Source organism: Durio zibethinus, chromosome 7, assembly GCF_047325235.1.
Source record: "Durio zibethinus cultivar Kanyao isolate XHJ-2024 chromosome 7, ASM4732523v1, whole genome shotgun sequence".
NCBI classification, from domain to species: Eukaryota; Viridiplantae; Streptophyta; class Magnoliopsida; order Malvales; family Malvaceae; genus Durio; species Durio zibethinus.
The window spans coordinates 21588105-21609136 of record NC_143168.1 but is presented as its reverse complement, the minus strand read 5'-3'; the positions used below and the strand labels follow the sequence as shown (position 1 = coordinate 21609136).

The following is a 21032-nucleotide window of genomic DNA, read 5'->3' as shown; positions in this document are numbered from 1 at the left end:
TAATTATCATTATGAAAAAAAAAAAAAATTCAAGACCTTTTCTCCTCAACAGCATTATATTACGCTGGAATGAGTTTTATGCTTCAGCATTTGCCAGATTTTAATCTAACTACAGTTCATTCTCTTCTAAGACAATATTAATTTGGAAAAGAAAATTGTAATAATCCAATGAAAATTAGTTCTGATTCAGGTATTCAAATTACTTTTGATGCTTAATAAAAGTTGACCAGAAAACCAAATCTGAGTTGGCCAAGTTAATTACAAATAAAAAAGGATATATAAGAACTCAACTCATAATTTTCCTCAAGCAAAATAAAAAAAAATAAAAATAAAAATCAGTAAAGACCTGATGAAGATAAGAAGGAAATGATTGAAAGGAAAAAAAAAAAAAAAAGAAGGAAAACATAACCATCCCATGCTTCCCCACTCCCCAGTAACTGAGGATAAGACCATAAAGTCTCCATTTCTCTGCGTATTTTCTCTCAAATTTTCTTTTTCCTTCTATTTCTTCCAAAATCCAAACCAAGCCCAGAAAAAAAAAAGAAGAAAAAAACCATGCCAATTGCTTCCTTATCTATCCCTTCCTTAGGCCATTACTGCCAAAAGTCTCCTCCTTTCTCCCTCAAATCTTCTTTACTCTCAAAACCCACAAAAACCCAGTTCTATTTTGCCTTCAAAACCACCCAAAAAAGGACCTTTTCCCATATAGTCTCAATGAGCATGGAAGCAGGCATTGGAGTAATGGGCACAAAGCTTGGCATGATGAGTTACTTTGAAACTGATGGCAAGTTGTTCCAGTAACTGTTGTTGGTTTTAGAGAAGGAAATATAGTGACCCAAGTTAAGACCTCGGCTACTGATGGCTATGAGGCTGTTCAAGTTGGGAATAGGAGAGTTAGAGATAAGAAGTTGACAAAGCCTGAGTTGGGTCATTTGGAGAAAGGTGGTGTTATTCCCATGAGGCATTTGCAAGAGTTTAGGTTGCAAACTGTCGAGGAGTTTGAGATTGGTCAGAAGTTGGCGGTTGAAGAGATTTTAAAGGAAGGTGATTTTGTTGATGTCTCTGGGACTACCATTGGGAAAGGATTTCAAGGTTAGATGTTTTTTTTCTTCTTGGTTGCATTTGGAAGGTGATGATTTATTTATGGTATTGTTTTATGGTTCTAGGGATATTGCAATGAAAGTAGTGTACTAGTGTTTATGCTAAGTGTTTGGTTTTAGTTTTATTGGAGATGTTGGAGGATGAGCAAAAGTTTGATATTTCAAATCTAAAATCCTGTGTTTTATATGAGAATATATTATGCTTATATGCGATTTGAATTGATTTTTTTTTTTTGGGTGAATCATAGCTTCATCATGAATATCTGCTGGTTTCATAAATTTGCAATTTCCTGTTGATCAATTGGCAAAGTTCAGAATGGGTTTATCTTTTGTTCTTTTTTCTTGATGATATATATATATATATATATATATATATAAACTTTTTATATATTTTGGTTAGTATCTTATGTTCTAATTATATTAGTTGGCTCATTTTATACTGTTTTTAGCATTTTAGTATGAAATGCTGACTTTCTTTAAAGGTTTTGAACTTCCTTTTTCCGTAATGTGGGTCTTGTTGACTGTTGTTATGGCAATTCAAATTCCCCAGTGGTGGAATGTAATACGTACATAATTTTCCCCCAATTTTACACAGGTGGAATAAAGCCCCATAATTTTAAAAGAGGTCAAATGACCCATGGTTCCAAGAGTCATAGACCGTTGGGGTCTATTGGTGCTGGAACAACACCTGGCCGTGTATACAAGGGGAAGAAAATGCCTGGCAGGATGGGAGGAAGCAAAAGAAAGATCCGAAAGGTTAAGATTGTAAAAATTGACAATGAGCTTCGAGTTGTGATGATCAAAGGTGCTGTCCCTGGTAAGCCAGGAAATCTGCTACGTATAACTCCAGCTAAGATTGTTGGCAAGAAGATACCAAAGAACTAGTTTCATGTTTTGTACTTTATTTGATTTTGGTTAGTCTTGTATCATTAAAAATGCGAAGTCCTGTATAATTTTTTTGCTTTCTGCACTAGAAATTTAGTATTTCAGTTGTGGAATCTTTTGATGCATTCTGTGGTGTATGAGTTTAAGTGGAAATCTACCATTTTTTGAGTTGATTCCTGAATTTGGGGATGGCTTCTCAATTTATGAAGTTCTTAAATTGATAAGTCAATTCTACTTCTCGATATTCTCAGCGCATGTGTTCCCTCTGTTGAATTGTAGAATTAAATATCCTTATTTGCATCACCTGAAGTGCCTCAACTCCTACTATAAGGGGTTGACAATAGATATGGTGTTCCTTTTATTTCTTTCTATGTCGAATGCAACCACGTACTTCAACACTTAATTACTTTTTTCTTTTTATGTGAGCATTTCTACTATTTTTTTATGTTCACTCTATTCTAGCAAGGGAGTCAAAATTCCTCTTATTAGAGCTACATATTTGTCTTGTTCCATGCCCGTATTGTAAAAAACAAAGTAAAACTTGACTTCAGATGATAGGGTAATGGATACTGGGTTAGTGATATGAGCTAAAAGCGGAGCAGGATAGGGTGGAGCTGGAGCGATCAAAGTCTACTAGAGAGAGAGAGAGAGAGAGAGAGAGAGAGAGAGAGAGAGAGAGAGAGAGAGAGAGAGCAGGTGCTCTGTCATCCTTTCATCAGAGTTGCAGGGTAGCCTTTCATGTGAATTTTGGGGCCTGACAAGGTCGATGATATTTTTTATACAAACTTTACTTGGATTTCTTGACAGATTTTGATCTGAAAGTGGGTGTTCTTGGTGTCTTTGGGATCTCCTGCTCTTAAGAGTTTTTTTAATTTCTGGGTTAAATCTCTAAATGAAATTCTATTGCCTTTCCAAAAATATCTGAAACTGGATGTTGTTCATGACTGGTTTGAGTTTTGGGTACCATTGCATGTATTTTGTCTTTCAAAAGTGTATTACTGGCATACCAGTGCAACTGTGCAAGTGCTTGTCGTACAGGAGGGATTGCCTGGATTTTCTTTGGCAGGATTTTCATTTTTTTTTGGAATCATATATGTCCTGCTATTGTAATGGCTTATATTTATTTGGTTTAATGACTGTGAGATTGATTAACAGTAGATCAGTCGGTTGAATCGAATCTTGCTGTCTTTGCGTGTGTCACATATATAGTGTCACGGGCCGTGAGTTCCTTGTATTGAAATTACGCATCCGTTGCGACACCAAGATTTTTCATAGTCGAAGTCAGCTTTTCGTGAGTACATTTTTTTATGGGCAGTTCAATAGCAATCCTTTAAGCCATATGTTTGTGAGCCTTTTCCGGTTTTGATCTCGTAAAGTCACATATTCTGAAACTCAATAGAGAGGAATCCAATTTCTCTCAATTCACGATTCTCGAGGTGACCTCAAGCACTTATTTTTGTCTGTAGGCATTTAGATCTCAAGCATTGACCCACCTTACTTATAAGGGTGTATAACCCGATTCTCGTGATATTATCCCTTTTTGGCACGGTGAGAACATAACATCATACCCACCCGGATCGTATGCGAGTTTTTGTGCTTACATCCCGAAGACACAACACAAATATTGGTCAGCAGTCAGCTCGGAACCACACTAGGCTCATCTTATCCCATAAAACTCATATCTCAAAGCCTCATCCATTAGCCTCATTTAGGCTGTGCATACGCATGATGGACACTCAACATCATATTCGTCCCACCTCGAAGATTCAGGTATGCTACCCCAGCCAAAGCACACATTTACCGATTAACCACAAGGCTCTAACAGCATGCTTGCCTGCTAGTGCACTTATCCCTCAGGCTCGATGGTGTCCCTCCTACGTAAATACCATATCATGATCTTTCTAGCTCAAGGAAGGAAGATCGAGAAGCATAGCAAACGCTACTACCTAACCCCATGGTTCAACACAAAGGCGTCATATGAGGCTTGTCGGCCCCAACTGTCTTCGAATTTATTATGATCCGAGGAGACACCGTGTCACACTCATGACCTGATGATATCTGCCTACCTAGACACCACATGTGCCTAAGAGTAGCTCACTTTAGACTAGCCAGATCTCCAATTCCTCTCTACCAAAAGGGTGACGGAGAGCTGACACCAGTCGTCCCCCTATAAAAAATGTAAGAGTTTTTTCGGGCCTCCTACCAAGAACCGTAAGAATATCTAAAATGGGAACACTTTTCTCTCTAGCCACTTTAGGTTCTTTCTTCAGCCAACTCAGGGCCTAGTGACCTTCCTTTTGGTCACCCTAATTCCAGTATTTCATTCGTTGTTCTACTAACTTACTTAAGGGTACTTGCGCACAACTTTAACCAATAGCATTCGACTGGCTACCCAACTCGAAGGTGCTCGTCCACTGGCTCGAACTTCCCTATACACCTTAGGAAACTAGGGCACACATTTCCAACATTCCATTAGCATCATGTTTTAGGGCTCATACTGTACGCTCGCTGTTCTTAGGACCACTGTCTTGCCAACACAGCCTTGCCCACTGCTCAACTCAGGGTCAATCATGGTAGGACCAAGGCACACTAGGGCCTAACCATGACAATCTCCTCACTTACTATGTCGATGCCTTCATTGATGCCAAGACCACACCCAACTCTCTAGTTGCAAATAGTTAACATTTTCTCATATGTCTCACATAAGTACCCTCAAGGATTGGGTCGAGATCCCATCACATGAGGCAATGCTCACAGTATTCATTCATTACCGATGTAAATGGATCTCATCCCAGCTCCATGCACCTTTGTCTGACCATTAGACTTTATCTCAGTTGCTCAATATGTGCCACTACACGTCTTCTTTCATGATCTTATAATGTTGTGACCTTAAGGCATTTTTGTTGATCATAACCTTCAGTAAAATGAATTACTACCTACTTTGCTACATATTGGTATGCCCTGCTGACGTGACCCATCACACCAATCGTATGCTTGTAGCACCGACTCTTCGATGTGCCCCTCTGGAAGTGGTGCTTAAGTTAATCGCACTCATGTGGTACCACCCACAATTGACCTTAACATGGTGGTATTCAAACACTTTGGCCATCTCACAATTTAGGTCTTTTCGGCCCCTCTAAGGTCACTTTTCTAGGTGTGGCCCTCTGGCTAACCGCTTTCATAGCGACACCTTAATTTATTCTATCTTGAACTTAATTTTCTAACTCAAACACAGTGCTCAATAGACTTAAGCTCCACTAATTTGGCTTAATTCCACAGGGAAACACACTTCTCCCCCACTTTTACCCAAACTTAGCTCAACTTAAAGGGCATCCCATAGCCCACTTAATGCTCTTGGATCCACCAATCCAAACAATCACATTGTCTACTGACTTGCTTGACTCAAGGGTTTGCCAACTCACTTGATACTCAAGGTCCACTGGCACACTTGGACTCAAGGCCATCCCATAGGTCGACATCTTGCTAAATCCCAATTGGCTTATCCTTTGCCTTGTTTAAACTCATCCAATCCATTGACCGAATACATAACCCAAGCGCTTATACCATCAACTTATTCAACTCGATTAGTTTTTTGACCAGCACAACTCATAAGGCCTTGTTAACTGGCCAATTCTCGCTTGCTCGTTTCATTGAATTGCATATTGTCGTGGTTTGCTAACCACCACATCTCATAAGGCCTTCTTTCTCGACCAATACAAAGCACAATTCACTGATCAACACACTTTCGTAATCTTCTAACCATAAGAACTCATGGTTCATCGACCATTGTCAACTTATGGCTTTAATCATAAACTAACTCAAACTCGTCTGCTTCTGCAAAAAGGCTCCACACTTGAACCCAAATACTCAGTTTATACCCTTGCTAGGGCACCTGTACCATACAACAAGTACACACATTAGTAACTGATCTCAATACACATGACTTGTGTCCTTTAGAACAAAACTCACTTCGAACCTCATGGCCTTACTCAACACCATTTCATGGTGTATGCCCCTTTCGTATTTTGGTCTCATCATGATTTTCCCACCGTAAAGGCATTACATGCCCGCACGTGCCAACACCTTTTGCTAGATGAGGCTAGACTCGTGTGCCCTTTTGTTTGGTATCCAAGAGCCTACTTGAAGGCTTTCCACCTAAGCTAATTTTTCCCACAGCAGACATCGTTAGCTCATTCTTGAGCCCTCATAGCCATAAAACCACATTCGTGTCTCGATAGCTCTTTTTGAGCTTAACACCACCTCAATTTCATGTTATTATGCCCACACTTGAGGTCAAGTTAGTCCCACTACTAAGCCAAACATGGCTCTAATACCACATATCACAGGCCGTGAGTTCTTTGTACCAAAACCATGTGTCTGTGCTGTACCAAGACTACTTATAGTCGACGTCAGCCTTTCACGAGTCTATTTTCCCATGGATAGCTCAATAGTGATCCTTCAAGCCATATGCTGGTGAGCCTTTCTTGGCTCTAACCCCGTAAGGTCGCACATTCTCAAACTCAATAGGGAGGAACCCAACTCCCCTCAACTTATCAGCCCATGATTCTCAAGGTGACCCTGAGCACCCATTTTTGCTCATAAGCATCTAGGTCCCGAGCACTGACTCGCCTTACTCATAAGGGTGCATAGCCTCAGTTCTCATGATAATATCTCTTTCTGGCATGGTGAGAACTTAACACCATGCCCGCACGCATCGTATACAAGCTCTTGTGCCTATATCCTGAAGGCACAACACACAGCAGCCATCTTTGAGCCATACTAGGCTCATCTTATCCCACGAAACTCATATCTTAGAGCTTCAGCCCTTAGCTTTATTTTAGGTTGTCCGCATGCATTATGGACACTTAACATAATGCTTGTCCTCCTCAGAGACTTGGGTGTCCTACCCCAATTGAAGCACACCTCTACTGATTGCTCACAAGGGTCTGATAACGTGCCTGCCTGCTAGCTTGCTCATCCTTTAGGCTCGATAGTGCCCCTCCTACACAAACACCTTCTCATGATCTTTTCGGCTTAAAGAAGGAAAATCGAGGGGTATAGTAAATGCTACTGCCTAACCTCATGGTTCAACATAAAGGTGCGATACGAGGCCCATTGGCCCTAACCGTTCCTAGGTTTACCATGATCCGAGAAGATACCTTACCACACTTGTGACCCGACGATGCCCGCCCATCTAGACACCGCATGTGCCTAAAAGTAGCTCATTTCAAATTAGCCAAGCCCCCGCCTGCCTGCTAGCCAATGGGGTGATAGAGAGTTGACACCAATTGTCTCCTTATAAAGAGTGTAAGAGCTTTTTTAGGCCTCTTGCCAAGAACTGTAAAAATGTCTGAAATGGGGACACTTTTCTCCCCAGCTACTTAGCCACTTCAAGGCCTTTCTTTGGCCAAATTAGGGCATAGTGACATTCCTCTTGGTCACCTTAATTCCAGCATTTCATTCATTGCTCCACCAACCTACTCGAGGGTGCCTGTTTACGATTTTGGGGCCTGAATGGCTACTCGACTCGAGGGTTCCCACCCAAACTTTCTCGTGCACCTTGGGGAACTAAGTCACACACTATTCGCACACTCCATCAGCTTCATGTTCTAGGCTCATACTGCACACTCGCTGTTCTAGGACCACTGTCCTGCCAACATGGACTCAACTACTACTTAGCTCAAGGTCAGTTATGGCAGAACCAAGGCACACACCGGGGCTTGACCATGACATATAGCTTGTTACTTTATAATGGAGATTGTGTAATACTTTGTTAGTGGTAGAGTGAGCTTACATTATTCAATGGCACTCCTGGTTTTGAACATGTGAAGGGGACCGCTGACATTGTGCATGCATATGAAGGCAGGTGGTGTTCAACTTATACTGTCTCGCAAGTGTTGTTAGTGTTATACTTGAGTGGTTCGTTGTTGTTTGCTCACATGAGTTCTCTTAGGGTGGATTGTTGAACTAGGGCCACGGGTCAGGCAGGAAAAGGTGAAATGCTACTTTCAGCTATTTAAAGTACATTTATAATGTCTAGGGTTTAAGGTTTCAAGTTCTCCGAGAGTGGGTTGTTGAACTAGGGCAATGGGTCAAGCCGGGGAAGATGAAATGCTTGTAATGTTTACTTGGTACTTGTAATGTTGAGTAGGCATTGTAACTTGAATTGAACCAATTTGATTTTGTATACTAATTTTTTCTCATTCAAATTTACTATACTTTGCGCATGATGCATTTTAACACCGAAGTTAAAAGATTTTGGTATAGAATCGTATGTATGAATGACACCTCAGGTCTTTACACAGAGAAAGTACCCATGAGGTAATCCAGTTGAAACAAATCATCATATACATAAAAAAAAGACACCTGCAACAAGCATGAATGGAAAGTATTAAAAGTAGTTAAAAGCTGCAACATGCTGAATAGAACAGTTATTTTCTTACCCTTTTTTTAATTAAGCAGCAAGGGTTCCTGCATATTTTCTTTTCTTTCTTTGCATTCCTTTAAAGAAGTGATTCAGTTTATCGGCCTTAGAACGGCACCCTTGATTACAAGTCCACTTTTCCAGTGGCCCCCAATTTCGTAGAGATTAAAGCTAACTTCTCCTGGTTCTCCATTCTCCCCTGTGCAGAAGTGGCCAAGACTGAGCTCCATCCATTGCCCTCTAGGCTTCTGCAAGAGACTAACTTGACGCTCCTGAACTTTTCCATCAGGGAGAGATAATTTAAGCTTGATAGGGAGTTCCCAACCGGATGCCCCTTTCGTTAACATGACTACGTACGCAACTTCATATATAGTTCCTGGCGAAAGGTCTGATATTTTGAAATATCCTTTCACTTCCAGCCAACAAACAGTTCTTAGTCTGGCTACTTCAATTTTCTCATCACTGCATATCACGAAACAAATAACAAGCATGACCACATGGCAATTGACAAATGACAAAAACAATGATTCCCCTGAAAATATTCTCTGAATCTCACGTTGTTTCTTTAAAACTTTCCCACATCCAATACTCATGGTCACTCCAACTGATGTGGAGTGACCTTGCATACAGCACGAAGCATTTGTGACCAGACTCTGCATCCTCCCAAGTTTTCTGCATGAAGAGTTGGAACAGAAAAAAATAACAATAAAAAAATCTTTCTTCTCGGTTTCACACATTAAATTATCCACAGACTTTGTTCAATTAAACTTTTTGGCAAGTACTAATATAGAAAACAAGAGAGAGGGAGAGGGAAACAAACCTTCATCTTGTGCTGAGGGAAGACCTCGTTGGTGTCAGTTGCTACTGCCTTTCTCTTCAAATTCATGGTTATGTTCACAACAAAAGCAAAGATGTCGACACTCTTGAATATAAAAAACAATGTCAAAGGGACTTAAAACAAGGGGAGAAACACAGAGGAGAAGCTGCAACATATAAGAAGGTATCAAGAAAGATACTTGTCTTTTTGTCTAGTCAGCCTCTATTGTAGTCAATTCGTAGCAAAATTTACAGTTTACTCTAAGCGCGTGAAGACTGGACTTCAGTGACGTCATGAGTTTTGTCTAAAGATTGCACTGAATGATCTTGACTTTTCATTCGAGTTCGCATAAGTAACCCTTAAACGAGGATTGATCATTCACTATTCAAAGTTAGACTTATGAGGGAAAAAAGGGTGGAAACGTGCATCACAAAAGCACAATAGTTACTTAAGAAAACAAATGAATTCTCTGCAAATAATCAGATGATGTGCATAATACCGATTTTCTGGGAAATTCACTGAGGTATGGAGGCAATCGCCAATCAGTCGGGAGGGCTTGCAATATTTCACCATCTGCTTACCAATAGAAGAAAAGACTAGTTTAGAGTCACATAGGATGTAATACTACCTTTGATGTTAAATTTAGCATATGCAGAAACGGATTCCGGATTTATAATTAATGGAGAGACAAATATTTTAAATTAATTTAATTTTTTTTTATTGAAATACAAATTAATATAAAAATTACAAATAAAATCAAAATATATAACATATTTTTTTATAGACGAAAATTTTTTTTTCCATAAAAATATTTTTTGTATAGTTAAAATTAATTTTATGATTATGAACAAATATAGTCAAAATATTATTTAGATAAACCAATTTTCAATATAAAAACACATATATTAATTTAATAAAATTTTACTTATAAAATTTTTAAAGATAGATATAAATGTAAAAGAATAATATAAAAATTAATATATCTAGTTTTATTATTCACTTTTAATACGCTTAATTTTATCATTTACATAAAATAAATGAATGTATTTTATTTCTTATTCATTATAATTTGAAGAATAAGAAGGTCTCTTTTCTTACATACAATGAAAAGAAAAATAAAGATATAAATGTAAATGATTTTTTAAAAATTTTAATTAATTTACATTTTATATGTTACTTTTTTTCTTATTAAATAAGTAATTAAAATCATGCAACCTTTAGGTTTCGAAACTTTTATAAAATCACCTTATATCAATCTAAATAAATTATTAGAAAAAATTTAAAATTTAATAGTTTCAAAATCTCTAAAAGTAATTTACATTATTTTATAAACTTATAAATATATTATAACGAAATTGTTTAGCACCCAAAGATCAATGTTTAATTACTAGATAAATGATAACGAAATTCTCGTATGAGCTTTTATTTAGCGAGGGAAATTTGATCAACTCATTTTTAGTAGGGGCAAAATTTTAAATTTTCAGAACTTTTAGGATTTTTTTTTCAATAAACCTAACAAAAAATAGGAACTCAGTGGGGGCAGCAGCCGCCGGCCTGGCTACGATTTTACGCGGTCCAAGCATCAGCATCACCGTGTGAGGTACTTATGCAAGGGGGTGGAAATTTCGTACTAAATTCACCTACTGTCCTAGTGTCTCTGCAGTGTCTGAATTTTTGTAGATACATACTGAATAAGAAACTGAATGATCTATCCTCCTGTTCAACTGAGTTTCTATTTTGTCTTAAAACATATTTTCTTGCTGGTGAGTTCTTGTGTCATCTGTCCATACAGAAGATAATGAATGAAGCAAAGCATATTGATCAATACTTTTTCTGTTTTGCAGGGGTTCTGATTAATAAGCTATCAAGAGTTATGGACGATCCAGCTTCAATATTTGTGCAGCCTCTAGTGAGTAATATCATTGACGCTGCTGGATCCTTGATCAAGGAAGGGTTTCTTGCAGTCCAGGGTGTCAAGAAGGAGGTAGAAAAGCTGTCAAGCAATCTAATCACCATCCAATCTGTGCTTAAAGATGCAGAGGAGAGGCAACTAGATGAACCACCTGTGAAACACTGGCTTTCAAAGCTTAAAAATGCAGCTTGTGACATAGAGGACATATTGGACACCTATGCAACAGAAACTTTCCTTTGGAAGAGAAAGCAGCAGGTACGCACTTTCCGACCTCCATTCAGTCTAAGCAAGGCTTGCTTTGAATCCAATGTTGCACATAAGATCATCGAAATTTCAGCAGAACTTGCTGCAATTGCTGAGGAGAAAAACAAATTCCATCTCAACATAATTAGTGATTGTGGAAAGTCCCAAAACCTTCCAGACACCACTTTCTTTTTGGACACGGTAAATGTCTTTGGTAGAGAGTCTGATAAACAAACATTAATAAATCTGATGCTATGAAATGAATTTCATATAGAAGGTGATGTTTCTGTCATTCCTATTGTGGGGATGGGAGGCCTAGGCAAAACAACTCTAGCTCAACTTATCTTCCATGATGAGAGAGTAAAGAATCATTTTGATTTTAGGATGTGGGTCTGTGTCACAGTTGAGTTCAATTATGGAAGGATACTCAAGGAAATGATAAAATTTCTCACTGAAGTGGAGTATTCTAACGAGTTAGCCACAAGCCGACTAGAGGCACGCATTATAAAATTCTTGGCTGGGAAAAACTTTCTGCTTGTTTTAGATGATGTTTGGACTGAAGATTACCGAGAATGGGAGCCACTTCAAAACCTTTTGAAACAAGGAGGTAAGGGCAGTAGAGTTTTGGTCACCACTCGAATCACCAAAGTGTCAGACATTATGGGAACACAACCTCCCTACAGATTGGATTATTTGCCCAAGAATGAATGTTGGTCATTGTTTAAAAAAATTGCTTTCAAAGACTATAGTTCATTGGGTGGCATCCATGCAGAATTGGAAAACATTGGTAGGAAAATTGTAGGGAAGTGTAACGGCTTGCCATTGGCAGTAAAGGCAATGGGAGGTCTCCTGCGTGGTAATGTTGATGTATACAAATGGAAGAAAATCTTAAGACATAACATTTGTGAGCTAGAGGAGGGGAACTTTGACAGGCCAAAAATTCTGCCTGCCTTAAAATTGAGTTATGACCACCTACCTTCTAATCTAAAGCAGTGTTTTGCATATTGCTCCTTATTTCCAAAGGCCTATGTTTTTGATAGAAAGGAGTTGGTCAAGCTTTGGATGGCTGAAGCATTCATTCAATCAAATGCACAACAAAGTTTAGAGGAGGCTGGTATTGAATGTTTTGATGAATTGTTAACAAGGTCTTTCTTTCAAATTTTAAACATAAACAACAAGGTGGTATATACTATGCATGACCTTATTCATGACTTGGCTCTATCAGTTTCAACCCCCCAATGCTGCCAAGTCGAGCACGGCAAATCCGGAATTTTATGTGAAGAAACTCGTCATGTTTCATTTCAGTCTAAATATTTAGAGAATTCTATCTTACAGATTGTTGAACATTCTAAAAAGCTGTGGACATTCCTACTGCATGGTGAGTACGTGAAAGAACTGGGGCAGACTCTTGATAAGATGTTTCATTCTCAAAAATATATTCGTGTTTTGAACCTAAGTTTAAGCAATATTGTAGAATTGCCAAGTTCTATAGAAGAGTTGAAGCTACTACGGTACCTGGACCTCTCTAGAACACAGATCAAATTGCTTCCCAACTCGATTTGTAACCTTTGCAATCTGCAGACACTTAAACTTCTAGGGTGCCTTTGGCTTTGTGAATTGCCCAAGGACCTTGGCGACTTGGTTAACCTACGTTATCTTGAGCTAGATGAGATATTTTGGTTCAAGTGCAGGATGCTGCCATCAAAAATGGGAAACTTAACCACTCTAAAGAAATTGAATGCATTTTTTGAAAGTGGCACGAGTGGACATGGAATTGCAAAACCAAATGAGGCGGCATACCTTACTGAGGCGGCATACCTTACCGCACTGCTTACGTTAAAGCCAGGAAATGCGGTGAATAAAGCAGACACAAAGTTAAAGGCGAAGGAGAGCCTTCAGAAGCAGGTGCTAGACTGGAGTGGTAGAGATTTCAATGAACAAGATGAAGTCAAAGCAGAGAGGGAGCTTAAGGACCTCCAAAGTCACTCAAATCTCGAAGATCTTGCAATTCATCACTTTGTAGGCTCGAAATTTCCTTCTTGGATGACAGATGGTTTGCTCCAAAATTTGGTTACACTTTCCTTATATCATTGCACTAAGTGCAAAATATTGTCTCTTGGTCAGTTACCCTGTCTTACAGAGCTCTACATCAAAGGGATGCAGGAGCTTGAGGAATGGCCAGAAGATCAATACACCTCATTGTGTACGCTGCATATTATAAACTGCCTCAAGCTGAGGAAGGTACCGAACTTCATGTCCCATTTAAGATTTCTCAAGGTAAAGAGGTGTGACTCGTTGAAGGCTCTTCCAATGGCTCCCTCTCTGTTGTTTTTAATACTTATTAACAACCTTGTTCTGGAGGATTGGCAAGGAGGAAGTTGCATCGCCCAATGTGATCAAGGCAACCTTGTTGGCCAACCCAGTCCTGCTTTTGTTGGTCCTTTGGAATTGAAACTGGTAAACTGCCCCAAGATCCAAGCACTGCCTCGACTATGTGCTCTACAAAAACTGGAGATAAGTGGATGTGAACTAGTAAGTGTCTTTCCTGTCCCACAGGTTACCCAGCGTCTTCTGCATTTAGCTCTAGACACTTGTTCTACTGTAACACTAGTGAGGGCAATACCCAAAACCAATTCTCTCCACTCTCTGGTCATTTCAAACATCTCAGACCTAATCTTTTTCCCAAAACTACCCCATCTTCTGGGTCTTAAGGCTTTATACATCAGTGATTGCGAATCCCTCACTTCTATGTCTGAAGCAAAAGAATCCTTGCAAAGCCTGTCCTCTCTCCAGCTACTCTCAATTCAAGGCTGTCCAATGCTTGAATCTTTGCCAGATGAAGGTTTACCAACAGCACTTGAGTGTCTGATGATTGGCTCATGCCCTCTTCTAAGGTCTCTAGGTGCCAAAGGGACCTTGAAGAGCCTCCTTTTACTCAAGGACTTGTATATGGAGGATTGTCCCTTGATCCAGTGCTTTCCTGGGGAGGGGCTTCCTCCCTCTCTACAACATTTGAAGATTCATGGGTGTCCCCTACTGATAGAAGAATGCCAAAACGAGGGTGCAGGAGCTACAGAATGGTCAAAGATCAATCATATCCCAGACCTGGAAATTGATTCCATCAAGCTATCTTCCACCCAGATGCGCCAAAGAACAAAGCAAGGATTCGTTGATTTGTTTGCTGTAAAGGTGAGTACGATATTCCTTTCTAATATTTTTACGCCAAAAAATATTTAAAAATAATTGTTCCTTGCAAACAAGACTTAGTTTATTTTCTCCTTTGCTCCATAATCGCATAAAATTTTGAATTTCATTTGGTCAATACCTAAAGCAGTTTGTCAAAGGTGGCCATTAATCCAAGCAAAGATTCCTTTATACGTATACATACATATATATATATATATATGTAGTAGCTTAGAATGAAAAGATTCCTTCCAATGCTATTTTAGAAGACAATCCTAGCTATTTCATAGAAGTTACTAAGGAAAATAGTAAGCCATTCCAAGCAAGGATACTGGCAAATTGAGCAGAAACTTTCTAGGAAACAAAGTCACAGGTGTAGTTGCCTACATTCAAAAATAAGTCCGCAAAATAGGTTTATAGAAAAATGGCAGACAAATAGTGTTAACTCATTACCCAAGTGAGCTCCACCACACTATAAGACAAAAGTTCAATATGAACTTTATATACTTCTAACCTTGCTAACATTAAATTAACTCACATCAATGGTATGTGGATGATCATCTAATCATGCACACAGAGAGAGAGAGAGAGAGCCATTGCTACAAAGGATGCCTATGAACATTGTTCTTGTTGTTCGGTAAATTGGAATCATCATGATTACTTGTTGATAGATTAGGCTTACAATGTTATGTTGAGCTATGTTTAGGGTTCATATCAGAGACTGCAAAGGCCTTACTTCTTTGTCTGTAGAAATAGGGTCATTGAAAAGCTTTTCCTCTCACAAAATGCTCTCCATCCGAGGCTTTTCAAAGCTTGAATCATTGACAGATGAAGGACTGCCAACAGCAATTGACGGTCTGGTGATTGCCTCATGCCCCATTCTAAAATCTCCAGATGCCAAAGAGACCTTAAAAGGGCCTCTTACTCAACGTATATTTGGATGATTGTGTAATACCCCAGCCCAAATAATAATTGGGCTAGACTAATACTAAAACCTATCAGTTTATTAAGACATTATTTAGTAAAAGAAAAAGGGCTGAAGTATTAGATGAAAGAAAACCTAACTATTGAGAAATAGAAAGGAAATAGAGTTCTTCTTCCTCATCTTCCTTAGGGTTAGAGAATAGGAAAAATCAAGTTGGAGATTCACAATCAGAGGTTACAATCAAGTTAATCCCTTAAAGGTGAGTACATGCCCTCTTTTTAAAAAGAAATATCAAGTTGATTGCTATTATTTGGAGTTGAAGTTTTGAGAGCAAAACCAAGAAAAATCATGAAATCTTTCATTAATCTTCACGATCTATTTGGGTAAATTACTGGGCTTTGTTTATTTCATGTTCTTAAGATTTATTGATGATTATTGAATGGAGTTTGAAGGCTGAAAGTAATGAGTTGAGTTTTTAAAGATTGAAGGAGAAATTCTATTTTTGGATGAGATGTTGTGATCTGTAATAATGAATTAAAATAGAATTTTGTATTAATGGATAGATTGCTGCTGTGATTATTATATATCATTGGAAAGCATTTTGAATCTAGTTTCTAATGAAACAAACGAAAGTCAAATTCGAGTTTTTTATGAAGAGTTGTCTAATTTTAACTTAAGGATATGCAGGCTGTAAGACAGCAGCATCAGGGTTGAATTACGAAATTCTTCTTAATTTGTATACAAGGATTTACAGATTAAGCCATATATGTTGGGAAAGTTTATTGAGTCTACTTTCCAATGAAACAAGCGGAATTGAATTTGGAGTTTCCTGTGAATAAATATATAATTTTTATTAGAAGGTATACAGGCTGTTTGGCAGCAGTATATGATGTGGATTTCAAAAATTGTTATAATTAATCTACAAGGAATTACAAGGTTTGTCATATATGGTTAGAAAGCTTATCAAGTCTAGTTTCTAACGCATTAAAGAGATCATAATTCCGATTTGGATATATTGAGATATGACTATTTTAATGAAAAGAGGTCAGGCTGCCGGTATTAATTAGTTAAGTTAACTCTTTGTGTAACTTAGTTGATTTTTGTATAAATGGTCTAAAAAAGGGTTGATTAAATTCTGATTTGTTGAAATGATCTTGGATAGGCCATCAATTATTTTGGGGGAAAAACTAAGTGGTGGAATCAAATGGAGGTAAGTAGAATCTCACACACTTTGCTTATTTTCGAATCTATGTATATATGTATGTTTATAAATGAATGAATATTTTATTTCATTATTTTCAATGTATGAAAATAGGATCAAGCATATGATTATTTTGTGTTTCTCTATATAAATGATGGATCATGCTTATGAATGAAATGAGAAAATGATTTATGTTTAAAGAACGATTTTGTGGTGGCTACATTTTTACATCCCTGGGAAGTGAGATCATCGACACCAGAACTAATTTTATGACCCTGGCTAACGGGTAATAGTAGTTAGCGTAAGCTCTGGCTAACGGGTTATAATAGTTAGTAATGATCATGAGATTGAAATTGTCGATACGGCCAATGTCACGGGTTATAGCAGTGACCGTAGCTAACGATAAATGAATGATAATGATGATTTATGATGATTTTAATGATTGATTCATGATTTGGTTTGATCATGATATTTGAATGATAGCATATTTTGCAATGATTTATGAAGTGACATATTTTGACATTGATTTATGAATTTATGAAATATTTGACAAAACGATGATCTTGAAATGTTTTGATATTATGATTTGATGAATGTTTTGAATAATCTATATGATGTGTAAGAAAACGATAGCTTGATCTGGTAAGGTGTGTGAGCCTATACTTACTGAGTTGTGGTTTGCTCATTCATTTTTTACTTTTTCTTTACAAATGACTAAGTGATAAGTTTGGTTAATCTTGTGTGAAGCTAGAAGATGAAATGAGTAAGATTACTTAATCGTCGGAGAATACGTTGGCCAATGAGATTTTAAGAGGCAGTTTTGTATTTTATATGGTTTGTATTTGGATACATAAAGATATATCATCAGTTGGATTAAAGATATGAATTTTACGTGGTAGATTGTTTTATTGAAGAATTTTATAATGTTTAAGAAAGAAGGCTTCGTATTACTTTGAGATTTTCTTCAAGGTAATATGATCGTGTTACCTCTTGATCTCAGGGCATGACAGATCGTGCCAATCTTTTCCTAGGAATGGGCTACCTACCTCTCTCGGCCAAAGATCATGCATGTTAGAGACCAGGTAATTGATTCAATCAAGCTACCTTCAGCTGCTATTTGCAAAAGAAGAAATCATAGATTCCTCTATTATTTTGAGTAAAGGTGAGTACTTTTTTAGTCCTTGCTCATATTTTGAACTTAAACAAATAAATAGTAAAAAACCATTTACAAAACTTATTCTTCCTCTGCTAATTATTGTTTATTTTGTTATAAATATAAGTTCTTTTAAGAGAAAAGGAAGATAAGGATCTGAGAATATAAAAGTTTATATTCTTTGTTAGCTTAAAGTATTACTCCTTAATGTAGCTTAAATAAGAAAAGCAGATATTCTAGTCTACAGGATTAAAACTTGTTAGTATTTTAATTTTTAAGCCAATGGTAATTGCCTCAAACATAAAGCTTGAACTTCTTTCCAAGGTTAGATGTTAATTGAAGTCTGAAGAAAAAAAAAATAATTGCTTTAAGCATAAAGATGGACCAACCGATGCATGTATGTGTTTTGCAGGGCTGTAAAGTTAATGGCGATTCAAGGAATTGCTTTAGAGATTCAAGGATGCAACAATCAACCATACTTGTCCAGAGGCAGTAGAAGGATAGATAGCATTTCAAATCAAGGTCATGATCAACAACTACCATTCTGCCAATGATAAGAATAAATTTCTTTATCAGCTAGCATTTCACATGGAGGAAAACCATTATTGGTAAAACTCTTCCAAAGTGAGTTTTCATGTGATATGTACAAAAATGTTTTAAATAAAATAATCATACAAAGTTAGCATGCAATTATTCCCACAAGATTCTGATGGAGATAAGGAGAGAAGCTCCGGGAAGATGCACTTCAAAGGAACTTAGCTATCATGAAGCTCTCTGGGGGAAAGTTTATGAATTCTTACCACATAGATTCCCATTGCAATTTTCTCCCACGCTTAAAGAGTGAAAACAGCTTATCATATTGATCCCTCAACCTGTAGATAATCAATGGTTTGGATCTCAACATCATTTCATGTTCGGCCTGTTACCAATAATCTCTGCCTGAACAGTCTCCGTCTTTGAAATGGTGAAATCTGCTATTAGCCCTCACGATTATCTCTCTTTGAACAATCTTTGACATGAACTTTATAGCTGTGAGGCCGTCCACACAAACGCGAATGTTCTTGGTTATTCGAATTGTTGTCCCAGCAGGAGTGCTGATGATGCCAAAAGCTAAAGCTAAATCCCTCACTATGGCTAAATTGCAAGCATTTGTTCTGCTCCTCCTCAACATTATGGAAAACTTCGTTTGTGTCAGGAATATACCCTTCTCGTTCAATCGTCTCCATAAGATCTTTCAATGCCTCAAATATTCTGTCATAAAGAGGATGTTATTTATTTCCTGACATGAAAGTATGAACCCTGCTTTTAACTTCTATCCAACTGCAAGCTGGTTCCTTTCTTATGCATTTTTTCTTTGTAAAGATTCTCGTCTTTGCTGCATCTTTCCATCTACGAGCAGCTGCATACATATTTGACATTAGAATATAAGCTCCCACATTCTCTGGATCAACGTTAAATATTTCTTTGGCAACCCTTTCCGCCAACTCAAGGTTCTTCTGGACTCTACAAGCAGATAATAGCGTTGACCTGATACTGCCTGTAGGTGCAATTTGCATGATAGAGATGAATTCATAAGCTACCTCCAACTTTCCTGCACGACCAAGAAGGTCTGCCATAGCAGCACAGTGTTCCAAGCCAGGTGTAATACCATGATTCTGGCTCATACTTTTGAAATGCATCCAAGCTTCATCTGTCAATCCAGCATGACTACAAGCAGTAAAGACAGCTAGAAAAGATACATAGTTGGGTTTCACCCCATCCTTTTCCATCTGCTCGAATAATGAAAGGGCAACATAGGCATGTCCATGCAATGCATGTCCCATGATTATCGCTGTCCATGAAACCATGTCATGGTGTTCCATTTGATAAAAAATCCACCTAGCTGCCTTGATGTTTCCACATTTGGCATACATATCAACAAGTGAGCTGGCTATAAACACATTATCATCGAATCTACCTCGAATTATGTTACCCTAAAGTTGCTTTCCTAAATGCAGTGTTGTCAAGTAAGCACAAGCCGGCATAATACTAGAAAATGAAACTTCTCTTGGCTTTACTTTAGCCATAAACATTGGACGAAACAACTTCAGACCTTCATCAAACATACCATTTTGTACGCACCCTGCAATAATCGAATTCCAAGAAATATCATCCATTTGAGGCAACGGATTAAATACATGGCATGAATCTTCAATCCCAGCACAATTGGCATACATATCAATCACACTGCTACCTATATGCAAATCAGAATCAAACCTATGTCTAATAGCATATCCATGAATCTCCTTTCCTTTCATGATATCCACGTACTCTGCAAATATAGGAAGTACGCTGGAGAAAGTAAATGAATCAGGTTTCACGTTAGCATTCCCCATCTCCCTAACCATCCTCGAAGCTTCTTCATACATTCCATTTTGTGCATTCCCTGCAATTACCGTATTCAATGAAACGACATCCCTTTGTGGCATCATCTTAAAAACCTTTGTCACACTATCCAATTGAGAACATATTATGGTTATATGCAATCTGAAGTGATATGTTTTTTTTTTTTGTTAATCATAGTTTCATCATGAATATCTGCTGGTTTCATAGACTTACAATTTCCTGTTGAACAAATGGAATTTAATACGTAACATAATTTTTTCCCCTAATTTTTACGCAGGTGGAATAAAGTGCCATAATTTTAAAAGAGTGCAAATGACCCATGGTTCCAAGAGTCAGAGAGCGTTGGGGTCTATTGGTGCTGGAACAACGCCTGACCGTGTACGCTAGGGGAAGAAAATGCCTGGTAGCATGGGAGGAAGCAAAAGAAAGATCCGAAAGCTCAAGATTGTGAAATTGACAATGACCTTCGAGTTGTGATGATCAAAGGTGCTGTCCCCGGTAAGCCAGGAAATCTGCAACGTATAACTCCGGCTAAGATTGTTGGGAAGAACATACCAAAGAACTAGTTTCACGTATTGTACTTTTTTTTTATTTTGGTTAGTGTTGCATCATTGAAAATGCTAAGTCCTGTAAAATGTTTTTGCTTTCTGCACTAGAAGTTTAGTATTTATGCTGTGGAATCTTTTGATGCATTCTTTTGTGCATGGGCTTAAGTAGAAATCTACCATTTTTTGAATTGATTCCTGAATTTGGGAATGACTTCTCAATTTGTGAAGTTCTTAAATTGATCAGTCAATTCTACTT

General features: G+C 37.8%; 2 protein-coding genes and 2 pseudogenes across 9 annotated transcripts; 2 read left to right on the top strand and 2 right to left on the bottom strand.

The window, feature by feature from the left end:
• The first annotated feature begins 39 nt into the window (after nucleotides 1-39).
• LOC111276812 (large ribosomal subunit protein uL3c-like) lies at nucleotides 40-2386 on the top strand (annotated as a pseudogene). The gene is made up of 2 exons (XR_016343614.1): nucleotides 40-1092; nucleotides 1696-2386. The product of XR_016343614.1 is annotated as a large ribosomal subunit protein uL3c-like (transcript).
• A 6044-nt stretch (nucleotides 2387-8430) lies between these two features.
• Nucleotides 8431-9446, bottom strand: LOC111277781 (lectin-like). Its single transcript, XM_022864198.2, has 3 exons — nucleotides 9230-9446; nucleotides 8966-9081; nucleotides 8431-8871 (listed from the first exon to the last, which is right to left on the bottom strand). Exons 1-3 carry the CDS (start codon nucleotides 9293-9295, stop codon nucleotides 8502-8504), a joined length of 552 nt encoding a protein of 183 aa, XP_022719933.2. The 5' UTR covers nucleotides 9296-9446; the 3' UTR covers nucleotides 8431-8501.
• A 1224-nt stretch (nucleotides 9447-10670) lies between these two features.
• Nucleotides 10671-18533, top strand: LOC111276974 (putative disease resistance protein RGA3). 7 transcript variants are annotated; one of them, XR_016343606.1, is made up of 5 exons: nucleotides 10671-10826; nucleotides 11071-14570; nucleotides 16652-16699; nucleotides 17691-17852; nucleotides 18256-18533. XR_016343606.1 is itself a non-coding variant. In XM_089763804.1 (5 exons), the coding sequence occupies exons 2-4, from the start codon at nucleotides 11688-11690 to the stop codon at nucleotides 17763-17765; spliced, it is 3006 nt and encodes a 1001-aa protein (XP_089619930.1). In that variant the 5' UTR covers nucleotides 10671-10989; nucleotides 11071-11687; the 3' UTR covers nucleotides 17766-17772; nucleotides 18256-18533. The 7 variants fall into 7 exon arrangements, 1 of the variants encoding a protein (XP_089619930.1); XR_016343605.1 differs by having other exon boundaries at nucleotides 10671-10989; XM_089763804.1 differs by having other exon boundaries at nucleotides 10671-10989; nucleotides 17691-17772.
• Nucleotides 18534-18673: 140 nt separating this feature from the next.
• Nucleotides 18674-20377, bottom strand: LOC149518141 (putative pentatricopeptide repeat-containing protein At3g23330 pseudogene; annotated as a pseudogene).
• Nucleotides 20378-21032: the final 655 nt, after the last annotated feature.

Coding starts and splice junctions, on each gene's coding strand:
- LOC111276974 (XM_089763804.1), top strand. CDS start 11,688: ATGGGAGGCCTAGGCAAAACAACTCTAGCTCAACTTATCTTCCATGAT. Junction 14,571..16,651: donor TTGATTTGTTTGCTGTAAAG/GTGAGTACGATA, acceptor GATCTTGGATAG/GCCATCAATTATTTTGGGGG. Junction 16,700..17,690: donor AGTGGTGGAATCAAATGGAG/GTAAGTAGAATC, acceptor TCTTGATCTCAG/GGCATGACAGATCGTGCCAA.
- LOC111277781 (XM_022864198.2), bottom strand. CDS start 9,295: ATGAATTTGAAGAGAAAGGCAGTAGCAACTGACACCAACGAGGTCTTC. Junction 9,082..9,229: donor TCCCTCAGCACAAGATGAAG/GTTTGTTTCCCT, acceptor CTCTTCATGCAG/AAAACTTGGGAGGATGCAGA. Junction 8,872..8,965: donor GAAAGTTTTAAAGAAACAAC/GTGAGATTCAGA, acceptor CGTGATATGCAG/TGATGAGAAAATTGAAGTAG.